Source organism: Erigeron canadensis, chromosome 2 (assembly GCF_010389155.1).
Source record: "Erigeron canadensis isolate Cc75 chromosome 2, C_canadensis_v1, whole genome shotgun sequence".
In the NCBI taxonomy this organism is placed as follows: domain Eukaryota; kingdom Viridiplantae; phylum Streptophyta; class Magnoliopsida; order Asterales; family Asteraceae; genus Erigeron; species Erigeron canadensis.
The window spans coordinates 15,043,030-15,065,308 of NC_057762.1; the positions used below are offsets into that span (position 1 = coordinate 15,043,030).

The window sequence follows — 22,279 nt, forward strand, 5'->3', positions numbered from 1 at the left end:
TCCCCCATTAAAGTCAAAACTAACGGGTCAACAAAAGTCAAATTTTGTCCCGTGTTACATTATTCCCCATTTAAGGAATTTCGTCCCGAAATTCGATCAAACTCTAACTACTAAACAAATGTGGGTATTTAGCCTTCAAAGAATCTTCACGTTCCCAAGTGAACTCGGGTCCGCGTCTAGCTTGCCATCTAACCTTGACGATCGTATATCTAGTATTCTTCAACTTTCTAGTTTAGCGATCAAGTATCTCTATTGGTTCTTCTACAAACTTTAACGTTTTATCCACCCGGATTTCTTCAAGTGGCACATGAAGTGTTGGATTTGTCAAACACTTCCTAAGATTACAAACGTCGAATACATTATGAACTCTACTCAATTCTTGAGGGAGCTCTAAACGATAAGCAACCAGACCGATACGCTCTAAGATCTTAAATGGGCCTATATACCTTGGCCCTAACTTGCCACGCTTAACAAAACGAACCATGCCTTTCCAAGGCGACACCTTTAGCAAAACAAAATCACGTACCTCGAACTCGAGAGGCCTTCGTCTCACATTAGCTTACTTCAATTGTCGTTCCCGGGCTACCCTCAATTTCTCCTTGATTTGTGAGATCACTTTAGTCGTCTCAACGACAATCTCGGGCCCAATGAGTTGGCTTTCACCAACTTCCGCCCAAGCTAATGGCGACCTACAATCTCTCCCATATAAGGCCCCAAAGGGAGCCATTCGAATAGAAGCATGGTAACTATTATTATAGGAGAATTTGACCAACGGTAAATGTGTGCAATTTCCACCAAATTTAATGGCACAAGCCCTTAACATATCTTCAAGTGTTTGAATCCTCCTTTCACTTTGACCATCGGTTTGTGGATGGAACGCCGTACTCATATCAAGTCGAGTACCCATGACTTTTTGGAACGCTTTCCAAAACTTTGAAGTAAATCGGGCATCCCGATCGGTTATAATGGAAATCGGCATCCCATGCTTGGATATCACTTCTTTGATGTACAAACGCGCCATGGTGTCAAACTTATCATTTCCCCGAATGGCGAGCCAATTTTGTCAACCAGTCAACTATCACCCAAATGGTGTCTTTACCACTACTCGTCCTTGGTAACTTCGTGATGAAGTCCATAGCAATTTCTTTCCATTTCCACACCGGTGTTCTCGGTTGAACTAGCAACCCGGTGGTTTCTTGTGGTCGGCCTTGACTTGCAAACATGTAATGCATTCACTAACATACTTAGCAATGTTCTTTTTCATACCAGGCCACCAATACAAATCTCTCATACCAAAGTACATCTTGTCGGACCCCGGGTGAACTAAGTACGCCGACCTATGGGCTTTGTCCATTAATTTCATCCTTAGACCCCCATAAACGGGAATCCACAATCGATCTACAAAATATAAACCATCATCCTCCTTCCGATCAAATTGTTTTTCCAATCCATGTAGTGCTTCGTTAATGAAGCTTTCTGGTACGGTAGCTATTCTTTGAGCTTCAATAATGGTGTCACGAACACTTCTTTGCACGGTCAAGCTCATGGCTCTAATTCTCCTTGGATGCACACGTTCTTTCCGGCTCAAGGCATCGGCTACAACATTTGCTTTACCCGGGTGGTACCGGATAACACAATCGTAGTCACTAAAAAGCTCTAGCCATCTCCGTTACCTCATATTCAACTCGCTTTGATCAAAAATGTGTTGTAGGCTTTTGTGATCGGTATTGATCCCACTTTTAGTGCCATATAAATAATACCACCAACACTTCAAAGCAAATACGACCGCTCCTAACTCCAAGTCATGCGTCGGATAATTCTTTTCATGCACCTTCAATTGTCTTGAAGCATATGCAATCACCTTTCCACGTTGCATCAAAACACACCCAAGCTTTGCCCGAATGCATCACAATACACAACAAAATCATCGGGTCCATTGGGCAAAGTCAAGATTGGTGCATCACATAATTTGTCTTTAAGCAATTGGAAGGACCGTTCTTGTTTATTACCCCATTCAAACCTCCTTTCCCGTTGTGTCAACAAGGTCAAAGGTTGGCCAATTTTTGAGAAACCTTCAATAAACCGTCTATAGTAACCCGCCAAACCAAGAAACTGGCGAATCTCGGTTGGCGTTTCGGGTCGTCTCCAATTCTTAACTGCGTCGAATTTACTAGGGTCCACATGAATACCCTCTTTGTTCACCACGTGACCCAGGAAATGGACCTCTTCTAGCCAAAATTCACACTTGGAGAACTTGGCATACAATTTTTCTTTCTGAAGTAATTCCAACACTAGCTTCAAATGCTCGGCATGCTCTTCTTTTGTTCTAGAGTAAATGAGAATGTCATCAAAAAAGACAATGACAAATTGGTCTAAGTCGACACACCCGGTTCATCAAATCCATGAACACTGCCGGTGCATTTGTCAACCCGAAAGGCATCACCGTGAATTCAAAATGCCCATATCTTGTTCGGAAAGCGGTTTCTGGAATGTCATCTTCATGGACCCTCAATTGATGGTAGCCCGACCTTAAATCAATCTTGGAGAAACATTGAGCACCTTGAAGTCAATCAAATAAATCGTCGATCCTAGGGAGGGGATAACGATTCTTCACCGTTAGCTTATTCAATTCTCTATAATCAACACACAATCGTAAAGATCCATCCTTATTTTTGACAAATAAAACCGGCGCGCCCCAAGGTGATTAACTAGGGCGAATGAAGCCCTTATCTTGAAGTTCTTTGAGTTGGGTGGCCAACTCTTGCATTTCGGTCATGGCTAAGCGATAAGGCGCCTTGGCCACTGGAGAAGCATTTGGAATGAGATCAATACGGAAATCAAGTTTACGAGATGGAGGCAAACCCGGTAGGTCATCCGGGAATACATCCGCAAAGTCTTTAACTACGGGCACGGTTTTAAATCAATTTTAGTAACATTTGCACTATACACTTTTCCTTCCCATGGCTTGGTTGTCTCACCTTGGACCACCAATTCTTCCCCGCTTTCCAATGGTATCCTCACAACCCTACTACCATAATCGATCATCGCATTCATAGCCGACAACCAATCCATACCCACGATTACATCAAAACTACCGATATCAAAAGGCATTAAATCTATGTAAAACGGGTGGTCACATAATTCTAGCACACAATCACGAACAACTTGACTATTTCTAGACAATCCACCATTTACCATTTCGAGTTCAAAATAATATGCCAACAGGCTAAGACTAGCATCGATCAACGGGAGGAAATCATTAGAAATGAGGCTATAATCGGCCCCGGAATCAAATAACACGGTAGGATATTGGTGATTGAGAAGAAAAGTACCTGCTACAACATTGGGATTGACACAAGCCTCGATCGCATTCATGGCAAAAGCTCTTCCACGTGGTGCTAGTTGTTGTTGTTGTTGAGGAGCTTCTTGTTGTTGACCTTATTGTCCTCGATTTTGATTTGGACCGACATTTTGCATTTGATTCGGGTGCACAGTCACTTGAACTTGTTGGCCAATGAGGTTAGGACACTTATTACGGTAGTGGTCTTGGCTACCACACTCGTAACAAGTACCCCGGGCCATAGGGGGATATCGAACATTTAGAGGCATAGGATTCATGAAAACAAGCATCACACCGAGTATGGGGCCTATGATGACGATTACACCGAGGGCATGAAAACAACTCACTAAGGACAGTTCAACAGATCCTGAGCTGGAGCAAGTTGCTTCACATATCTATACGATTGAGCCAGTTTTAAGATCAATCCAGGCTGCATCAACCAAACCTAGATCACTGGCTGATGACATGCAAGTTGATGACTCTACTGATGATGAGTTTCATGATGCTTCAGCTAATGCTGAAGACATGGAGTCTGGTGATGACCCCATCGTCAATGATAATTCAAATCAGTCAAATGGCTCCACTGATCAAACTCCTGTTGAACCTTCAATAACCAATGATTTCTCCTCTTATTCTTCTCCTACTGATCCCATACAAATGTCTTCCGTTGCCACTCTAGGTTCATCAAGTGTCCCATCACTTAAATGGACTTCAAGTCATCATGCTCACCAAATTATTGGTGATCCTCAGCAGGGCATTGTGACTAGACCAGCGACTAGAAATACATGCCTATATGTTAATTTCTTGTCAATGATCACTCCTAAGAATATTGGTAAGGCTATGGTTGACCCATCGTGGGTTGCTGCCATGCATGAAGAACTAACACAATTCCAAAGACAGCATGTCTGGTTCTTGGTTCCTCTTCCTCCTGCCATGCAAAGAACCCATTGAAACTAAATGGGTTTATAGGAATAAAATGGACGAAGATGGTGTTTTTATACGCAACAAGGCTAGGTTAGTTGCTCAAGGTTACCTTCAAGAAGAAGGTGTCGACTATGACGAAACCTTTGCTCCAGTGGCCAGACTTGAAGCAATACGCTTATTCTTGGCACATGCTGCTTATCGAAACTTCACTGTATATCAAATGGATGTCAAGAGTGCTTTTCTAAATGGAAAACTCTAAGAAGAAGTTTATGTGGAGCAGCTACCTGGTTTTGAAGACCTAACCAAGCCAAACCATGTTTATCGTCTTTATAAGGCATTATACGGTCTTAAACAAGCTCCCAGAGCTTGGTATGACACTCTCTCTGAATTTCTTCTTTCTCATGAGTTTCAGCGAGGATCTATAGACAGCACCCTCTTTATTTATAAAAAGGGTGCTCATGTCCTATATGTACAAATATATGTCGATGACATCAAAATTGGATCTTCCAGCAAGAAACTTTGCAATAAGTTTAGCTCACTAATGTCTTCTCACTTTGAAATGAGTATGATGGGTGAGCTGACCTTCTTCCTTGGTCTACAAATTCGCCAACTTCCCGATGGAATTTTTATAAACCAAGAAAAATACATACGAGACATGTTGGCTATCACTACAAAGCCTACTCCCATGTCTCCTCCAAACAATCTCCATGCTGACCTTGATGGTAAGCATGTGAATCCCACTTTCTATCGTGGGATGATAGGCTCGCTGATGTATCTCACAACGAGTCATACAGACATTATGTTTGCTACTTGTCTTTGTGCAAGATATCAAGCATCTCCTAGGGAGTCTCACCTTCTCGTTGTCAAGCGTGTCTTCAAATATCTCAAAGGGACCTCCTCTCTAGGTCTTTGGTATCCCAAAGATTCTAACTTTGACTTAGTTGCATACTCTGATTCTGACTATGTTGGTTGCATGTTAGATAGGAAAAGTACCAGTGGTGGATGTCAACTGTTAGGGGGAAGGCTGGCTAGTTGGTCTAGTAAGAAACAGCATACAGTTTCCATCTCCACTGCTGAAGCAGAGTATGTGTCAGCAGCAAGTTGTTGTGCACAAGTCCTCTTGATGAAAAACCAACTTGCTGACTATGACTTAAATTTTTCTAAAATCCGAATTATGTGTGACAACACTAGTGCTATTGCCATTACACATAACTCTGTTCAACATTCCAAAACTAAGCATATTGACATTAGGTATCACCTCATTCGTGATCATGTCATGAAGGGGGATGTTGAAATCTACTTCATCCCCACTGATGATCAACTTGCTGACATCTTCACTAAACCTTTAGATGAAAAGAGATTCAAGGATCTCGTCAGCAGGTTGGGAATGCTAAATGGTAACTCTGCTACTTAACTTACATATCTTTTGTAAGTTAAAATCTCTTGACTCATATCAGGATCCTCAGCAAGTTCAAGTGTGTCTTACTTGCTACAAAACAAGACAATAAAGGGCCATAAAGTCTTCATCTAGTCCAGCAGCAAACGGCTGCTGGTAAAGACATCTAAAATCCGTTGATCCCTGATGCTTTGGGAAAAAGCATAATAAAAGTAATAGGGTGCTGAAAGTCCCTATCTAGTCTAGCAGCAAACGGCTGCTGGTAAAGACTTCTAAAATCCGTTGATCCCTGATGCTTTGGGAAAGAGCATAATAAAAGTAATAGGGTGTTGAAAGTCCCTATCTAGTCCAGCAGCAAACTGCTGCTGGTAAAGACTTCTAAAATCCGTTGATCCCTGATGCTTTAGGAAAAAGCATAATAAAAGCAGCAAACGGCTGCTAGTAAAGACATCTAAAATCCGTTGATCCCTGATGCTTTGGGAAAAAGCATAATAAAAGTAATAGGGTGCTGAAAGTCCCTATCTTGTCCAGCAGCAAACGGCTGCTGGTAAAGACTTCTAAAATCCGTTGATCCCTGATGCTTTGGGAAAAAGCATAATAAAAGTAACAGGGTGCTGAAAGTCCCTATCTAGTCCAGCAGCAAACGGCTGCTGGTAAAGACTTCTAAAATCCGTTGATCCCTGATGCTTTGGGAAAAAGCATAATAAAAGCAATAGGGTGCTGAAAGTCCCTATCTAGTCCAGCAGCAAACGGCTACTGGTAAAGACATATAAAATCCATTGATGGCTGACAATTTGCCAAAAATTGTTTAATACATATCATCATCCAATCCTTCTTTCTTTGTGGTGCTGATTAAAACTTGGTAACCATTCTTTTTAATAAAATAGTCTCTTCAGTGGATACCTCAATTTATCTGAGTGTATTCCACTACGTATTTTGTTAATATTTTATTATTTATATCTCAAACAGTTACCTCAATTTTCTCCCAAATGGGTAACTTGTACACTGTACGTGCCGTATGAACTCGAGTACACTTGAAATTGTGGTTCATATAGTCACATCATACTTATCTCATACGTACATATAAACAGTATCTCACAAAATTAATATATTTTTTTAAGCCACGTATGAAAGAGAGTACATGTGACGTCTCACTTTATACAGTCATGGGACCCATATCCATGCCATATATATGCAAATCTCTTCCTCTTCACCTTCTTTTACGTTCATTTCCTTCTCTCTAAACTTCTAAAATCTCTCATATTCTCTCAAATTTCTAAATTTCTCTCAAATCTTTCAGATTCTCTTAAAACATTCATCCTCTAATCTTCTTTCATCTCCACTCTCATCTAAAATGGCTTCTTCATCTGTTCCTGAACAACAAAATCTCTCTTATCTCAACACCAAAGTATATGATAATGAAGGCATTAATCCTTCTAATCAAGTATCTTTCCAAGCCTCTAAATTGGTCATCAAGGTCAACAACTATCTAGGATCTGAAGAGATCCCATCTAAAACCAAAGGATACTTCTCTATGCTTGACTTCATCATGGGATGTCCTGCCATAAAGGCTATCTACTCTGATCCCAAGGAAATGTGTGTCCACCTCTTAAGGGAGTTTTGGTGGACATGTGATTATAAGGTTGCCAGTAGCACCATCACTGGAACTGTTATGAAAGGAGAACACACTATCTCTATCTCTGTAGACTCATTGAGAGATGCTTTTCGTCTTCCTAAACAATCAGAAGAGCATCCATATGTGGAGTTGGTCTCCATTGGAGTATGGAAGGAATGGTTGTTAACCATTGGGTATGGGACCAACATGGAACCAGCACAACCTGTGCACAGCAACCCTTAGAAGAAATATCTACCAGGAGTATGAAGGTTGTTGTTCACCCACGTAATTCAATGTCTGGGTGGCAACAGTGGCTCTTTCGATCAAGCCACTGCTGCACAAATGCAAATGATATATACGCTGGCAAATGGTCACAACATTGACTTTGCCAGCGTAACTTTTGAAGACCTGAAAGGGAAGGTCACAATAAAGAATAGATCAAGCTCAGTGCCCTTTGCACGTTTCCTCTCTTTGATCTTTAGAAGGGAGCTGAAAGAAAAGTATCTCCCTAAAGGTGCTCAATTTATTCTTTCTCCAAGGGTTGCAAGCTCTTTTATAAGATTCCTGCTTGTGACCCAGAGCAATTCGATTGAAAGTATGATGTGCTCACTCCAGCGATGAAGCAGGTACTCTATTCTGTATATACTGAAATCTACAAACCTAACCCTGCTGGAGCTAGTATGCTGATAATCCCCCCAGCAACCTCCAAAGCTCCCAAGAAAGCCAAAACACTTTCATCTTCCTCCACTTCACCTCCTGCTGCTATCCCAAAACAGCAGCAGCGAGTACCAAAGGGCAAAACTACTAAGGTTAAGAAGTCCTCACTGCCCAAGGACAATAGAGTCCCAGCCAGCCCATCAGCAGTCTCAAAAAAGGCTGCTGACGAGAAAAAGGGTAACCAAAAGCAGCCACCCCAGCCCATTAGAGTTTAGTCCACCAAACAAACTATTCCCTCTTCTTCTTCTCAACCCTCTGAGTCGTTGTCAGCAGCCATATCACAGGTGATGCTAGAGACAACAAAGTCTACGGCCAATGATGCTTTGGTGGTACAACACACTGAAGCTGAGGCACTCGGTTCCCCTACCCCTTTAAATTTTTCTGTGGAAGAAAGGATAGCTGCTGGTGTTGAAAATCTTGAAGGTGATGGTAGTTTTGAGGGTAATAATGATGATGAAAAAAGCGATTTTGAGTTGTGTGAGTTTGCTGTTGATGAATTCCAACTAGATTCCTCCAACCCGGCTGATGAAATTGAAGCAAGTGATATGGAGGTTGATGAAGAGGCTGCTGCTGATGTAAATGCAGCAGCCATCAATGAAAGAGCTGAAGAAGCTGTTGCTGATGATAATGCAGCAGCTAATGATAAAGAAACTGAGGTGCTGACTTTCTCTGCCAAACCTCTAACTCCACCCATGCAACCAGTGAACACCAAGCTCTCACTTGGCATGCCCTCTTCCTTTCAAGGTGTTCCTGGCTGTTCTTCTGCTGCCAAGCCTGTCATCACTCATACTGCCAAAGAGTTGGGTATTTTTTACTCTACTAACTCTTCTGACAGGCTGGCCAGGGTGGAACACCAATTAAATGATCTCACCAAGGCTGCCACACTCGTTATTCAACTTAAAAATCATGAAGATGACAGATTGGCGAAGATCTTGGAGAGCTCGTACAACAAGCAAAATGAAAACACTGCCAGCATCGAGACTCTTAAAGAAAAATCTGTCTCTATTGCTGCTGATCAAGAGAAGCTGCGCACTTATACAAATGTTATCAAAAAGGATTAGCAGGCCATTCGAGGGTTCTCGCGATCGCTGTGCAAAATTGGAACTGCTGTATGGTTCTCAGCAAAGAAAGCATCCAGCAGCAGTGAATCTGCTGCTACTGAGGCAAAAAGGATTGCTGACCTGGTTTCTCCTCTTCTTTCCCAGGTTGAATGCAACACTAAGGCCATAAATGCCTTGGAGACTCAAGTGGCCAGTCTTCCTCCTCAAGTCTCTTTCATTGAGGAAGATCGTAAGCGCCAAATGCACCTAGAGCAAGAAGTTGGGGACATAAAGAAGATGCTGTCCCAACTTCTTCAGCAGCAGGCAGCTCCAACAGCAACTGTGGAGGTAGTTATTAATGATACTACCTCCAATGGGGGGAAAGTTGATGCTGCCGTGATGGCACTTGTCAGCGAAGCTGTTAACAAAGCAGTAAACGATATAAATGAAGCTTTTGCTGACAAGGTTGCATGTGAAGAAAACACTGCTGCAGCCACTGAAAAACAAGATGAACTGGCAATAGTGGCTGTTAGTGAGGACAAGGTAAACACTCCCCCTGCTGATGTTGAGGGGGAGACAAGAATTGATGTTGAAGCTCCCCTAGCTGGTGTTGGGGGGGAGACAGTTGAAGATGCAAGTGCTGAGGGGGAGCAACAATTGATAGTTGTTAAAGCTCCCCGAAATGAAGAAGAAGAGGAAATGAGTCCTCGTGCAGTCAGAGCAGCTTGGGAAGCCGGATTTGCACAAGAAATGGCTAGGGACAGATCCAGGGAAGTACTTAATATTTTCCATCCTCGCCTCCTTGGAAATGCTGAAGTCTCTAAGATAACAGCAGCACAAAGAAAGCAGTTGACTGATGTTGGCTTTTTCATGAGACCCTCACCTCTAGCTGCTCAAAATGTATCCATCACTTCCCCAGCAGGTAATCAATTCCAAGTCATCGACATCTTATCAATTACTGCTGAGGGAACAACTCAAAAAGAGGCCCTGGAGGCTAAAAGCGAATAAAGAAAATGAAAAGAAAAATTTGGAGTATATCAAACAGCTGGCCCTCTTGGAGAAAGATGAGATGGATGGAGAGCAAAGAATATTGCTGACCACTGGTGGGCCTGAAGCTCTCTACAGACAAAAGCAGGCTGATGTAGAGCAGCTACTGAAGGAAAAGAAAGAGAAATTTGAAGTAGAGAAGGCCAAGTGGTTGAAGATCATGGAAGATAGGAAGAGGCCTGGGAGGATAACAGCAGTTGAAGCACATAAAGTTGCCATGGGAACAAAAACCAATCTGAAGTTCCTAAGGGAATGACATAGTGCTCCAACCAAAATTGAAGATGTAAAGCTGACCAACTTGGGGGCTTCAGAATGGTATGAAGTTTATATGATTATCAAAGACAAAAAGGCTGCCAGCTATGAACATATTCAGGGGATGCTGAAAAACTACTTTGAAAAGGCACTGAAGTTCGAAACTAAGTTCAAGGCAGACCTACCCATGCTGAGGGCAGTCTTTGGATCTCCAGCAGCTGTTTCTTCTTCAACAGGCAAGCGTATCCTGAAAAGAAAGCGAACCATGCAACCCTTGCCTGCTGACCTTCCTCCTATCTCAAGTGATGCTGGACTAAATTTGAGGCTTCCTCCCAGGTGTTCTTTTGAAGAAGGAAAAGTACTTGAGAACCCTGCTGGCATATTCTTCCAAAATTTCAAAAATGATCAACTCTTCTTTAGGACGACAGAAATTGAACAAGCATCGACTGGTTTCCTGATCAACATCAGAAGAAGATTTGCAAGGGTGATTAGTACTAGATCAGTAATCAACAAGATTGATGAAGAACTGATGAAGCCAGCCAGAAGAGAAGATCCAGTGCTGAGAATTGCCAAGCAGGAAGACGCTTGGGAGATAGAAGCTGCCAATCTCTAGATGTCTTAATTTGTAAAAGCTTTATGCTTTAGCTTGTAATTCTCTTTGATGATATAAAAGACATCTTTCCTTCATATTACATTCTTCTTACTTACTCAGCAAGTCTCTTCAGCGAATAGGGGGAGATTGTTGAGTCTTGGATTCACTGATTTAGACTTACTCGCTGACATGTATAGTCAGCAAGTCTTCAGCGAGTCTAGTGACTCTCTTCAGCGGGATGTATGCTGACCAAATGTTCGTCATGGCGGGAAGTATTCAAACCATATGAAGACAGGAGTCACATGGTGGTTCTTCCAACTGTAACATGCCTTACTTGGTAAAGGTACAGTTTGGGACCAAAACTTGGGTCTTCTCTCTCATACCCATTTTGGTAAAGAAGACAAAGGCTCTTGCTTGGAAGTACAATGAGCCAATGGAATGTCGACAACCACCATCTATCACCATCAAAGGAAAGCTGTGTTGCCCTAATTCTTCCCCTATATAAAGCAACACAGCCGCATTGTATCAAGTGTGTTAGTCACCTTGAAAGTGTCTGTCACTTGTAATTGTTCAAGTTTTTAGTGTGTCTAGACTTAGCAATTACCTTTGTTCTTTTGTATTCTTGTAAGTCAAGTGTGTAAGATCAACCATGTATTCATCGTTTAATCAATGATACATATGATTATCCTTGTATTGAGCTATTACAATTGAACTTGTTATTGTTCTTGTTAAATATCTTCTTATTTGCTTTCTTGTCTAGTTTAAATATAACATAAGTTGTGCATTCGTGGACCACTACCCAATAACCAATATAACCCATTAAGCACATAAACTGAATAAGGTTAAGCCTAATAACTAAATTAAGCCCAAGTTACTTAAAAGCCCATAACACTTAAGCCCAATTGGTAATGGGCTATAACACTTAAATGAATTTCATAAACCCAAGTAATCATACGGCATATCGAGAAAAAAATGTAAGTTAAAGGATAAGCGTAAACAAAGTAACGCGATATATAACTAAGCGGAATGAACAAACGTAATTACGTTAACCAATCTATAAATTGATATCACAAATGCTAATTCGTCCTAAAATCAGTTACACATCAAATGATGAATAAGGTTAATATAACTTAATATGAAATTAGCATAGGATAACCTAAGATGCCAAACGAAACCACAAATGAAGACAAGTTACCGAAATTCTAAGAACTTATTACTACATGTATATTGGAAGTGACCTTTTACACCATCAATCTCTATGATTAAAAAGATGTGAATATTAGCAATACACTTGGATTCCATAATTGATGGAAACTTAATGAAAGTGCCATTTCTAAGTAATGGCTTAAGATAGAACTTATGTATATTAGTCCTCTCAAAGGGATAGTCTTGACTTTGCAATGTGGATGAGGACCATGATGGAATATATGATCAAGGAAGCAATAGATAGGAAGTACCCATTTTGGATAAGTACATATAATGCTCTGCATATCAAGGTGAATCATAGCCCCTTTCACTTCCAGTCCGACCAGAGCGGTGCTCTAACTACTTTAAATGTAAATGGTCGTCTCCATGGCACGACCTCAATTGTAATTAAAGTACTTGATTGAAAGCTTGTGCTATGAAATGAAATAATATATTGTTGGGACATGAAATGGTCATAGTAGTGGCTCAAGCATTTACTCATCAAATTATGCCTTTGGCTAAATGGGAAGTTTATGTTATTCATGGATGGATACTATGTTTTGAACATACAGTTTGGGTATTGGACCCTATATGGAATCTTGAAAGTTGTTGAAATTGGTGATATTGAATATTGATTATCGAATGATTTTGGTATGATATATGCTTAATCAATATATATACTTTTTCTCTCGTGATGATTTGATAATTCAGAAGTTTGTAATTTACCATGGATTCCCACACTTTGAAATGACATGATGGTATTTGGAAAACTTGATATTTGGAGATGAAAATTCTGCCGGACATATGGTTTGGGTATGTTAATATCTAATAACATGTTTTCTAAGAGTTTAAAATGGTTATGCAACGAGATTTATATAAAAACCTATGCACTCACCAACTACGTTTTCGTAGTTGACACTTTTTCTTCATGCTTTTCAGGAATTAGCATAAGCTTGTTATTTGTTTCGTGAACTTAGTATCCAAGTATGGTGGATGCATTTGTAGTTGGAAATTGGTTCACATGCTTGTGCATTTGTTAAATTCTTTTATCAAATAAAGCAATGGTGAATGTTATTTATAATCCTTTGTTTTGAATACTCGACTTTCTGTACATCTTATTGTTCCGCCTTAGTTGGGGTGGTACAGTTCCTACACTTTTGCTTGTTTCATTTGTGTGTTCTTATATTGAACATAATACATAATGGCCGCAAACTATCTTAACCAATTAATACTAATGGACCATGAGCCTGTTAAGGGTAATTCACCACCTAAACTAATGATCATAGACCAATACTTTTCTTGGAAAGGTCGATTCGAATCCTTTATGCAATTCACCGATATTAGAATGTGAACTTGTATGAGCGAAGGATATAGTACCTTAACATATGAGGACAACGGTGTTAACAAAGTATATGTTTACTAAGATATGACTGATTCTAATAAAAAATTGTATGAGGCAGAGAAAAATCATTGTGAAGGGGTTCAATACATCAAAAGAATCGTTGCCACAAGAAATATTACATTTATTTAATGAACTCAATACATCAGAAGAAGTTTGGTTAACATTGAAAAATCATTGTGAAGGGGATGAAACACTTAAAAAGAATCATAGAGACCTTCTAAAGCATCAGTATAATGTATTTAATGCGTTAAGAAGTGAAAACTTAGATCAACTAATTACAAGGTATTATCATTAGTTAGCAGAGTTGTAAGCATTTGAAGTTACCTATTCTGAGGAAGAAAAAGTCGAGAAAATTTTGAGTTCCTTGTCGGATAAGTGGAGTAATTACATCACCACTTTGCAGGAAAAAGCAGATTTGTCTGATATGTCTTTGACTCAAATAGTTGCTAAGTTTAGGGGACAATAAATGAAACTAAAAAGGAGGGAAGCAGGATATAAATAATGCTCAGATTCCCTAGCTTCATTACGGTAGGCCTACGATCAATGTAAGTCTAGGTTCCCCTGAAGGAAGCACAAGGGCATTCCTGAGTGAAGATGTTGACTTACAAAAGATCTTGTTTGACTTTGAGGGGAACATATGTCTTGTTTTAAGTCAGAGCGACAAATTAGGCAACCGTTGATATCCTACCTCCAGTGCTAGTTCCACCGTACCTATAAGTGTCAAATGTGCAGAAAGTCACTTACCCGTTCTTGCGTCATTTGTGACATCATATGAACAGTTTATCCAAGGAAAGGTTCAAGATCCGAGACTTCTAGAGGAAGACTACGAGCAGATTGATCCTTTAGACTTGGAAGAGATGGATCTTCAATGACAAATGGCTATGCTGACTCTTCGGGCTAAACGGTTCTTATCAAGAACAAGGCGAAAGATCGTGGGTTCCAAGCTTTGCTTTGATAAGTCAAAGATAAAGTGTTACAATTGCGAAGGCTTTGGACACTTTGCTAGGGAATGCCAGAGACCTAAGAAGGATGATAGGTCTATTGTAACTCGTCAGAACTTCAATCAAGGTGGAACAGTACCTTCATCTTCAAACATCTCAAGACAAAAGTCATACTATGATGGGTCTAATGAAAAACAAGGACAATTTGATCAGAGTAATTCAAGAGCCTTGGCTGTCCAACAACAAGATGGATCATATGACTGGAGTTTAAAAGTCAATGAAGAAGATAACGCTTATGTCAGTGAAGTTGATTCAAAAAGCAATAATGTTCATTCGGATGAAACATCCTCTCAAGAATCAACAAACCCTACAAATGATAATTTTCCATTCACCTCACTTGAAAGTTCCTCATTAAAAGGTGGAGCATCAAGTATGAAAGATGGTGATCATTGTTCAAAGGAAGAAACTTCAAAGGCTGAAAATGTGAAGATTCCTGAAAACTTGGGAGTAAAGGATTTGGTTACTTTTATGATAGATTTGCATGCTCCAAAGCAACGTATAGATTTTTCTTTGCATGAATTAATTAATGTTTGCAAGGATGATTTTAAAATTTCTCAAACGGTATGTGAGTTTTATCTAAGGGTTAATGATTTACAAAAGAGGTTGGATGAGGATTAAGAAGAAAAATCTCTCTTGAGACAACAAGTGAACATCTTGACCACAAAAGAAAATGATCTCTCCGACAAGATTGGATGTAATGAAAGAGAGAATGATTGTATAAAGAATGAGTTGAGGGAGATCACTGTTAGAAAACAATTGGGACAAGAAAATCATAAAAAATTGAGTGATGAGCATGCTTCTTTACAAAAGGAACTACTGTCAGCTCAATTTGAGTTTATTGAGTTACAATCCCGAATTGACAAAATGAGAGATATTCTAATTATGACAAGTCATGCTTATGAAAGCATTAAGAATGGAAATTGTTATAGTTTTGAAGGACTCTCAAATAAGAATTATAATGTTGAGATTCCTCCTCCAATCAATCATATCTATAATCATATCCTTAAAGTGAATGATTATGAGAAAAGTACCTTTTCTGACAATACCAAAGAACAACGAGAGAAATGATTATCATCAAAATAAACCATGTACATTTATAATAAGGGTTCAATTACTCACTACACTCTTAAAGGGAGTAGGAAAGTGTTCATCGAAAAGGAGTATTCATTGGAAAGTATTCAACCAGATTTAATTGACAACGTTTAGGAAGTTGATGTAACTGATTTTGAGCAGCATAACAGATAGTTTAGAAAACGGAGTCCTAGAAGATTATGTTAGTGCATGATTCTCAGTGACATGAGCATTCTAGATATATGAAGTATATTTGTGTATAAGTTCAAGTTTTGTAATTATCTTGTAATTACCGTTTGTTTTAATATTACCATGGCATATTTTGTTATGTAACACCCCAACTAAGGCAGAACAATGAGATGTACAGAAAGTCAAGTATTCAAAACAAAGGATTATAAATAACATTCACCAGAGCTTTATTTGATAAAAAGAATTTACAATGTACAAACATGTGAACCAATTTCCAAGTACAAATGCGTCCACCATACTTGGATATTAAGTCCACGAACCAAATAACAAGCACATGAAATAGTAAACTACAATGATCAAGGCGGATTCCATTGCTTATCACAAGGTTTGATCTTTGACTCCAAAGTGCAATGCAAATAATCATGAAGCATATAAATCCTCAATGCGTAAGCTTATTTCCTGAAAAGCATGAAGAAAAAGTGTCAACTACGAAAACGTAGTTGGTGAGTGCATAGGTTTTTATATAAATCTTGGTACATCACCGTTTTAATACTTAGAAAACCGATTACTATTACATTTCGAAATATCCAAACCATATGACCGACAAAATTATCATATCATATTATCAAGTTTCCAAATACCATAATTTCATATCAAGACTTGGAAAATTTTCAGTAGAGAATTCATATCTTTCGTTCAGTTCAGTATTTTTGAGTAATTCCGGTCGGAGGTTAATCTTAACTCATTTGTCTACAACTTTTATTTTGATACTTTTCCTTGAAATTGCCTTCACATGTTCAGTTCACCCGATTTAATATAGAAAATTATTTCTGTCAGAATGTTCTTGATTATATCAACCCACCAATGACCTTTCTAGCTTAATTAACACTTAAATCCATCACTACAAGATTAATATTTCTCTTCGTATCACTTTAACATCAATATTCACTGATTTCAAACATATACAAGATCATTCTTCATCATATTAAACTGATTTTACACAAAACTTATTCAACAAACCTAGTTCTTGCAAAATCATCCAAAAATGTGATTGCATATAACCATCTAACCATTTTATGAACAAATCTCCTAACAAGTCTTCCATAAAACATAAAAATATGTTTATTTTTGAAAATCACCGAAATATATTAATGAATATATGAAAATATATCTTCATTTTTCAAGGAAAAAGTCACTTTTACTAGATAATAACATAACACAACACTTTTGGGTCTTTAACTTGTTGAATCCTAGAATCATTCTTCTAGATCTTTACATGCATGAGCATGTGGAAGAAGATTCTATCAACTTGCCCTCATCAAGTGTGTTTTTCAAAGAAAACAAGAATAGAACATAAACTTTTGATAAAAATCCTTGAATATATACAAGAACAAGATAGATTAAACTAAGAGATGATGAGTTATACCCTTGATGAACTCGAAATGGAGGCTGTTTTGGACAGCCAAACCCACGACCATATGACCCCAAAATGGACTCCTTAGCTTGCTTTAACACACCCTTGAATGATCTAGCATGAACCCTTATTATTATAGTTGATTCACTTAAGATTTTTGAGCTCTAATTTGTGTTGTATGAATCAAAAATGAGAAGAAGAGAAGGAGAGAAAAGAGAGAGTTTTTGGAGATGTGTGTGTGTTTGAAATGAAAAGTGAGAGTGTAGAGGGGAGGGAGCATGAAAATTGGAGGGTTGTGGGGGTATTAGAGACTTGTTAATTGGTTGAGTTGAGTGGTGGAGAGGTGGCCATTGGTTAGTAAAAGGTTGGTGGTGTGGATTTTGAATGTTGTAATGTATTTGGATGTATAAATGACTAGATTCAATATACATGTATAGGTGTAAGTATATGTGAGTGTAAGACATGGAGGAGAGTGTAAGAATATGTGGGTTAGTTGTATGTTGATTGGTGAATTTTATAAGAGTTTATATTTATAATAAGTTTAAGTTGTATGCATATCTTTTAGTTGGAAGACTTATTCAAATGTTGCAATATATTTATGTACTTATTATTATTCAAGCTTACTATTATGTACATAATAATTTATAAATCTATTTTCAAGATGGTCATTATATTTTTGTGCTCAAATGTACTTTAATTAGCTTTGTGTTTGAATTGTTGGACATTTATAGGGATTTTTGGCTATTATCACAACTTGTAAGTCTTGTATAATTATTTATGTAACTCAACTTCTCGAAATAAAATTTTGGTTCATTAACATTTCACCAAGTTTGATTAGAACTAATTTATAGCTTCATATCGTATTGTTTATGGCATTTCTAAGGCATTTCACTGTACTAGGGGGAAATTATCGCTATGTTTTGAATGTCTAGAAGGTCGATTCTCTTAATAAACCTCTAGGGATAAGGACCTAGATAAGTCCAAGTAAATTATCCTAATTGGAAATTGAGGGTTGTTACATGTTAATCCAATTGAGATCAAACATATGTTTATATGTTTGTTTATTATTTGTATTTTGCAGGTTTTAGACATAACATGTAAAGAGTCTTTAAGTTAATATGGTTTCTACGTATTAACAGCAGTCGAGATATTAACTTAATGTACTTCCAGAGGGAAGTTAAGATAATTGTGTTTCTGCGTATTTACAGCAGTATAAACATTATCTTATATACACACTTCGAATAGGTAATATAGACGACGTTGTTTCTGCGTTTTTACAGCAGTTAAAGCATTAGTTGAGTTAATGTCGGTTCTGTGTCTTGACAGCAGTAAAGACATTAACTCAGAGTACAATGTCGGTTCTGCGTCTTGACAGTAGTAAAGACATTTACTCACTATATCCTAAGTGTTATTTGAGGGTTCTTAGAAACAAGCAAAAGATTTGGTTGTTCAAAGTAAGAACACTCAAATGGTCATTTGAGAGTTTTTAAGAAACAAGCAAAAGTATGTTTGATCTCAAGAACTCTCAAATGGTTTGAGAGTTTCAGTGGAAACAAGCAAAAGTATGCAATGACTATAGAAACGCGCAAATAGGCAAAAACCCTAATGGGCCTTGGGCTTGGAAACACGCATGGGCCTGCATGTTTCAGAACACGCAAATGGCCATTTGCGTATTCCTAGCCTTTGCCTATAAATAGAGGGTGTGTGTATGCGTGTTCCAACAAGAGTGTAGAGAGAGAAACTAGCAAATCCTAAAGAGAGAAACTTAAGAACACGCATAAGCTTGTCATGTGGGTGATACTCGTCTCGTGCACGAACCGCAAACACACACCCGGCCCCCCAAACGGCTCATAGACTGCAGATTACCATGTGTTTGGTAAGGTACGTCAGGAGAGCTGTTCCCGGAGTGTTTATCATCACGTAGAAGATATATATATATATAGTGATATAGGGTGGCAATCAAATGAGAACCAACTTAAAATGAGAACAAATGAGAACACTTAAAAACTACATTTTGATGCATTATAAGTCCATAAAACTGACATAGTGCATAACTAATTATCATTATTTAAGTGTTTAACAACACATTGATCCGTCAAAATCGAGAAAATCATGTTTTTTGTTGGATGCATCATTTTAATGAATATACATCCAAGATGGATGCACAAAACAAAAAACGTGATTTTTTCGATTTTGACGGATCAATGTGTTGTTAAACACTTAAATAAAGATAATTAGTTAAGCACTATGTTAGTTTTATGGAATATTAAAGCATCAAAATAATGTTTTTAAGTGTTCTCATCGTTCTTATTTTAAAAGTGTTCTCACCGGAGTGTTACCTAGTGATATATATATATCATCTAAAGGTAGATATATAAACCGTGGGTTATCTCGAGGAATTTCTGCACCTCGACATATCCTTAAGTCGATCTCTGGTTAGATAAGAGTACAAGACCCGAAGGACTTACAGATTATCATCAAAGAAGACTAGTAGAAGCCCTCCTCTTGATAAAACTGAAGCTGATCCAACTCCTCAGCAAGAAGTTTCTGAACTATCTACAAAATTGAAGCTACAAGAGATGACCTCGAAAGATCAAAATTCTCACACCTTGTCTAAACAAGATATGCATTCATCTTACCATGCAAAGGATAAAAGGCAGAGAATGAAATATCTTGATAAGATCTCTTTTTTGGGTAAAAGGGAAAACCCCATTGACTTTATATATAACCCAACAAACATTACAATACAAGTAGAGTAACTGAGTATCACTTTAGTTCATATATGGAACATGCCCCATACATTTGAAACAAACAAAAAAGTAATCAATGAGAAGCTAGCCTATATATATGCAAATCATACATACAAATAGACAAAAAATAAATAAATAGAGAAATCAATCAGTCTTCATCTAGCAACATGTGATCTCCAACAATACCCCAAACTTCGAGTTGAGACACGACCTGGGGTGTTCTCTTGAATTTTAATTGCATCAATTTTGCACGAACAGTAGCAATGATAATCTCCCTTAAAATGTCCAGCGGCCTTGTCTGATTTTTGAAGATTATGTTATTCCTCTCTTGCCATATGTAGTAAGCTGCAGCCGCGACAAGTAATCTACCCACTACATTGATCATCAACTTTGAGGTGGCTCTTGGGGCTAACCAATCCGTAATAGCATTCCAACAGGGCGGGACACTATGCATTTCAGCAATAGCACGAATGGAAGACCACAACTATATAGAGTACGGATAGTCAAAGAACAAATGGTCATGTGAGTCATAGTTCGTAGTACAAAGAGAACAACACATACATCATGTTTGAGTTTTTCCTCCTAGCATGGCTCCATTGTAAAATAACATCCTGAGTAAGCAGTTTTTTGCGCATTACTAGCCACATATGGAAGGCATGTCTAGGGATGCAATGAGATGTCTATATCATACGAAACCAGACCACATTATGAGCCCTACTTTGTAAAAATTGCCAAACAAAATTGGATCAGAAATGTTGTTGCTTATTAGTCCAATCTACCCAGGCCAAAGAGTCCTTTTTGTCACGTTGTAATCGAATAGATGGCATATGAATAAGGACAAGAAAGCGGGCATGCCATGAATCAGGCCACAGCCTTCTAGTTTCAAAGAAAATCCAAAGAAAATCCAACTCTTCTAATTTCAAGAGGGATGAAGTTACCATGGGGTCCTATATCACACCACTTATCAAACCAAGCAGAGGCAGATTTACCATCACCAATTGTAGTTCGTATGAAGTTTCTAATCAAAGGCCTTAATTGGAGTAGTTTTCTCTACCCCCAAGTGCAATTCGATCGAACTGGAATGTCCCAAAAGTTGCATCATTTCAGCTTATAGTCATGTATCAAATCAACCCATAATGATTCCCTTTTTGTAATGATATTCCATACATGGGAAGCTATCAACGAGTTATTAACTTCAGCAATGCGCTTGATACCAAGGCCACCTTGAACACATATTGCCTTCCAAGAGACTTTAGCCTTTCCTCGCTGCGTAGGATCTTGACACCAAAGGAAACTTCTCATAGTTTTCTTAAGGTCCTTTATGATCCGTGCAGGTAATATAAACACAGATGACCAATAAATGTGCATGGATGACATAAATGAAAGAATCAATTGTCATCGCCTAGCAAAGGAAAGCGATTTATTTCTTCAGTCTGTAATTCTTCTTTCCATGCTTTCAACCAACACTTTGCAATCTTTAGATAGGAGTCTAGAAGAGATAAGGGGAACACCAAGGTACTTGACAGGGAGTTTTCTTTCATCAAAAGGCATGATATTCTGAATATTAGTTTTAATCAGATCTGGAACATTACAGAAAAACGCAGTGCTCTTTTGAACACTCGTTACCAACCCCGACATATCCTTAAAGGATTCAAGTGAATCATGAATGATCTTAGCCGAATGGGTATCACCTCTAGCAAATAGGAACAAATCATCAGCAAAACAAAGGATTATAATCCTTCTTTTCTCACACCTGCTATGAAATCTGAAGGAGTCAATTCAAACTGAATGCTGAAGAATAAGGTTACGTACTTCCATAACAAGTGTAAACAGGTAAGGTGAGACAGGGTCACCCTGCCTTAATCCCCTTTTCCCTTTGAAATAGCCATACAAATTACCATTGATACATAATGAGAAGGAAGTAGAAAATACACAAGTCATAATCCAGTTTACCATTGTATTATGGAACCCAAAACCAAGGAGTGCAGCCCTTAAAAAATTCCAATCCACAGTGTCATATGCTTTTTGGATGTCAACCTTAAAAGCACATCTCGGGGGACCCACATTCCTATGATAATTATACATACGTTCTTCAGTCAAAAGAATATTATCCAAGATTCTTTTTCGTGGCACAAAAGCCGATTGATTCACGCTGACTATATCTTTTAGCCCATCTTTGATTCAATCAGCAATAATCTTGCTAATACATTTATATAAAACATTACAGCAAGAGATAGATCGAAAATCAGAAATGGACGAAGGGGTCAATACCTTTGGAACAAGAGCAATAAGGGTATGATTAATTTCCCTCAATAGTTTACCTTTGTAAAAGAAGTCACGAACA

General features: G+C 38.4%; 1 protein-coding gene across 1 annotated transcript; it reads right to left on the bottom strand.

Annotated features, from left to right (window-relative positions):
- Positions 1-1,875: 1,875 nt before the first annotated feature.
- Positions 1,876-3,375, bottom strand: LOC122587767. Its single transcript, XM_043759933.1, has 3 exons — positions 2,979-3,375; positions 2,760-2,901; positions 1,876-2,326 (listed from the first exon to the last, which is right to left on the bottom strand). Exons 1-3 carry the CDS (start codon positions 3,373-3,375, stop codon positions 1,876-1,878), a joined length of 990 nt encoding a protein of 329 aa, XP_043615868.1.
- Between the last annotated feature and the right edge of the window lie 18,904 nt (positions 3,376-22,279).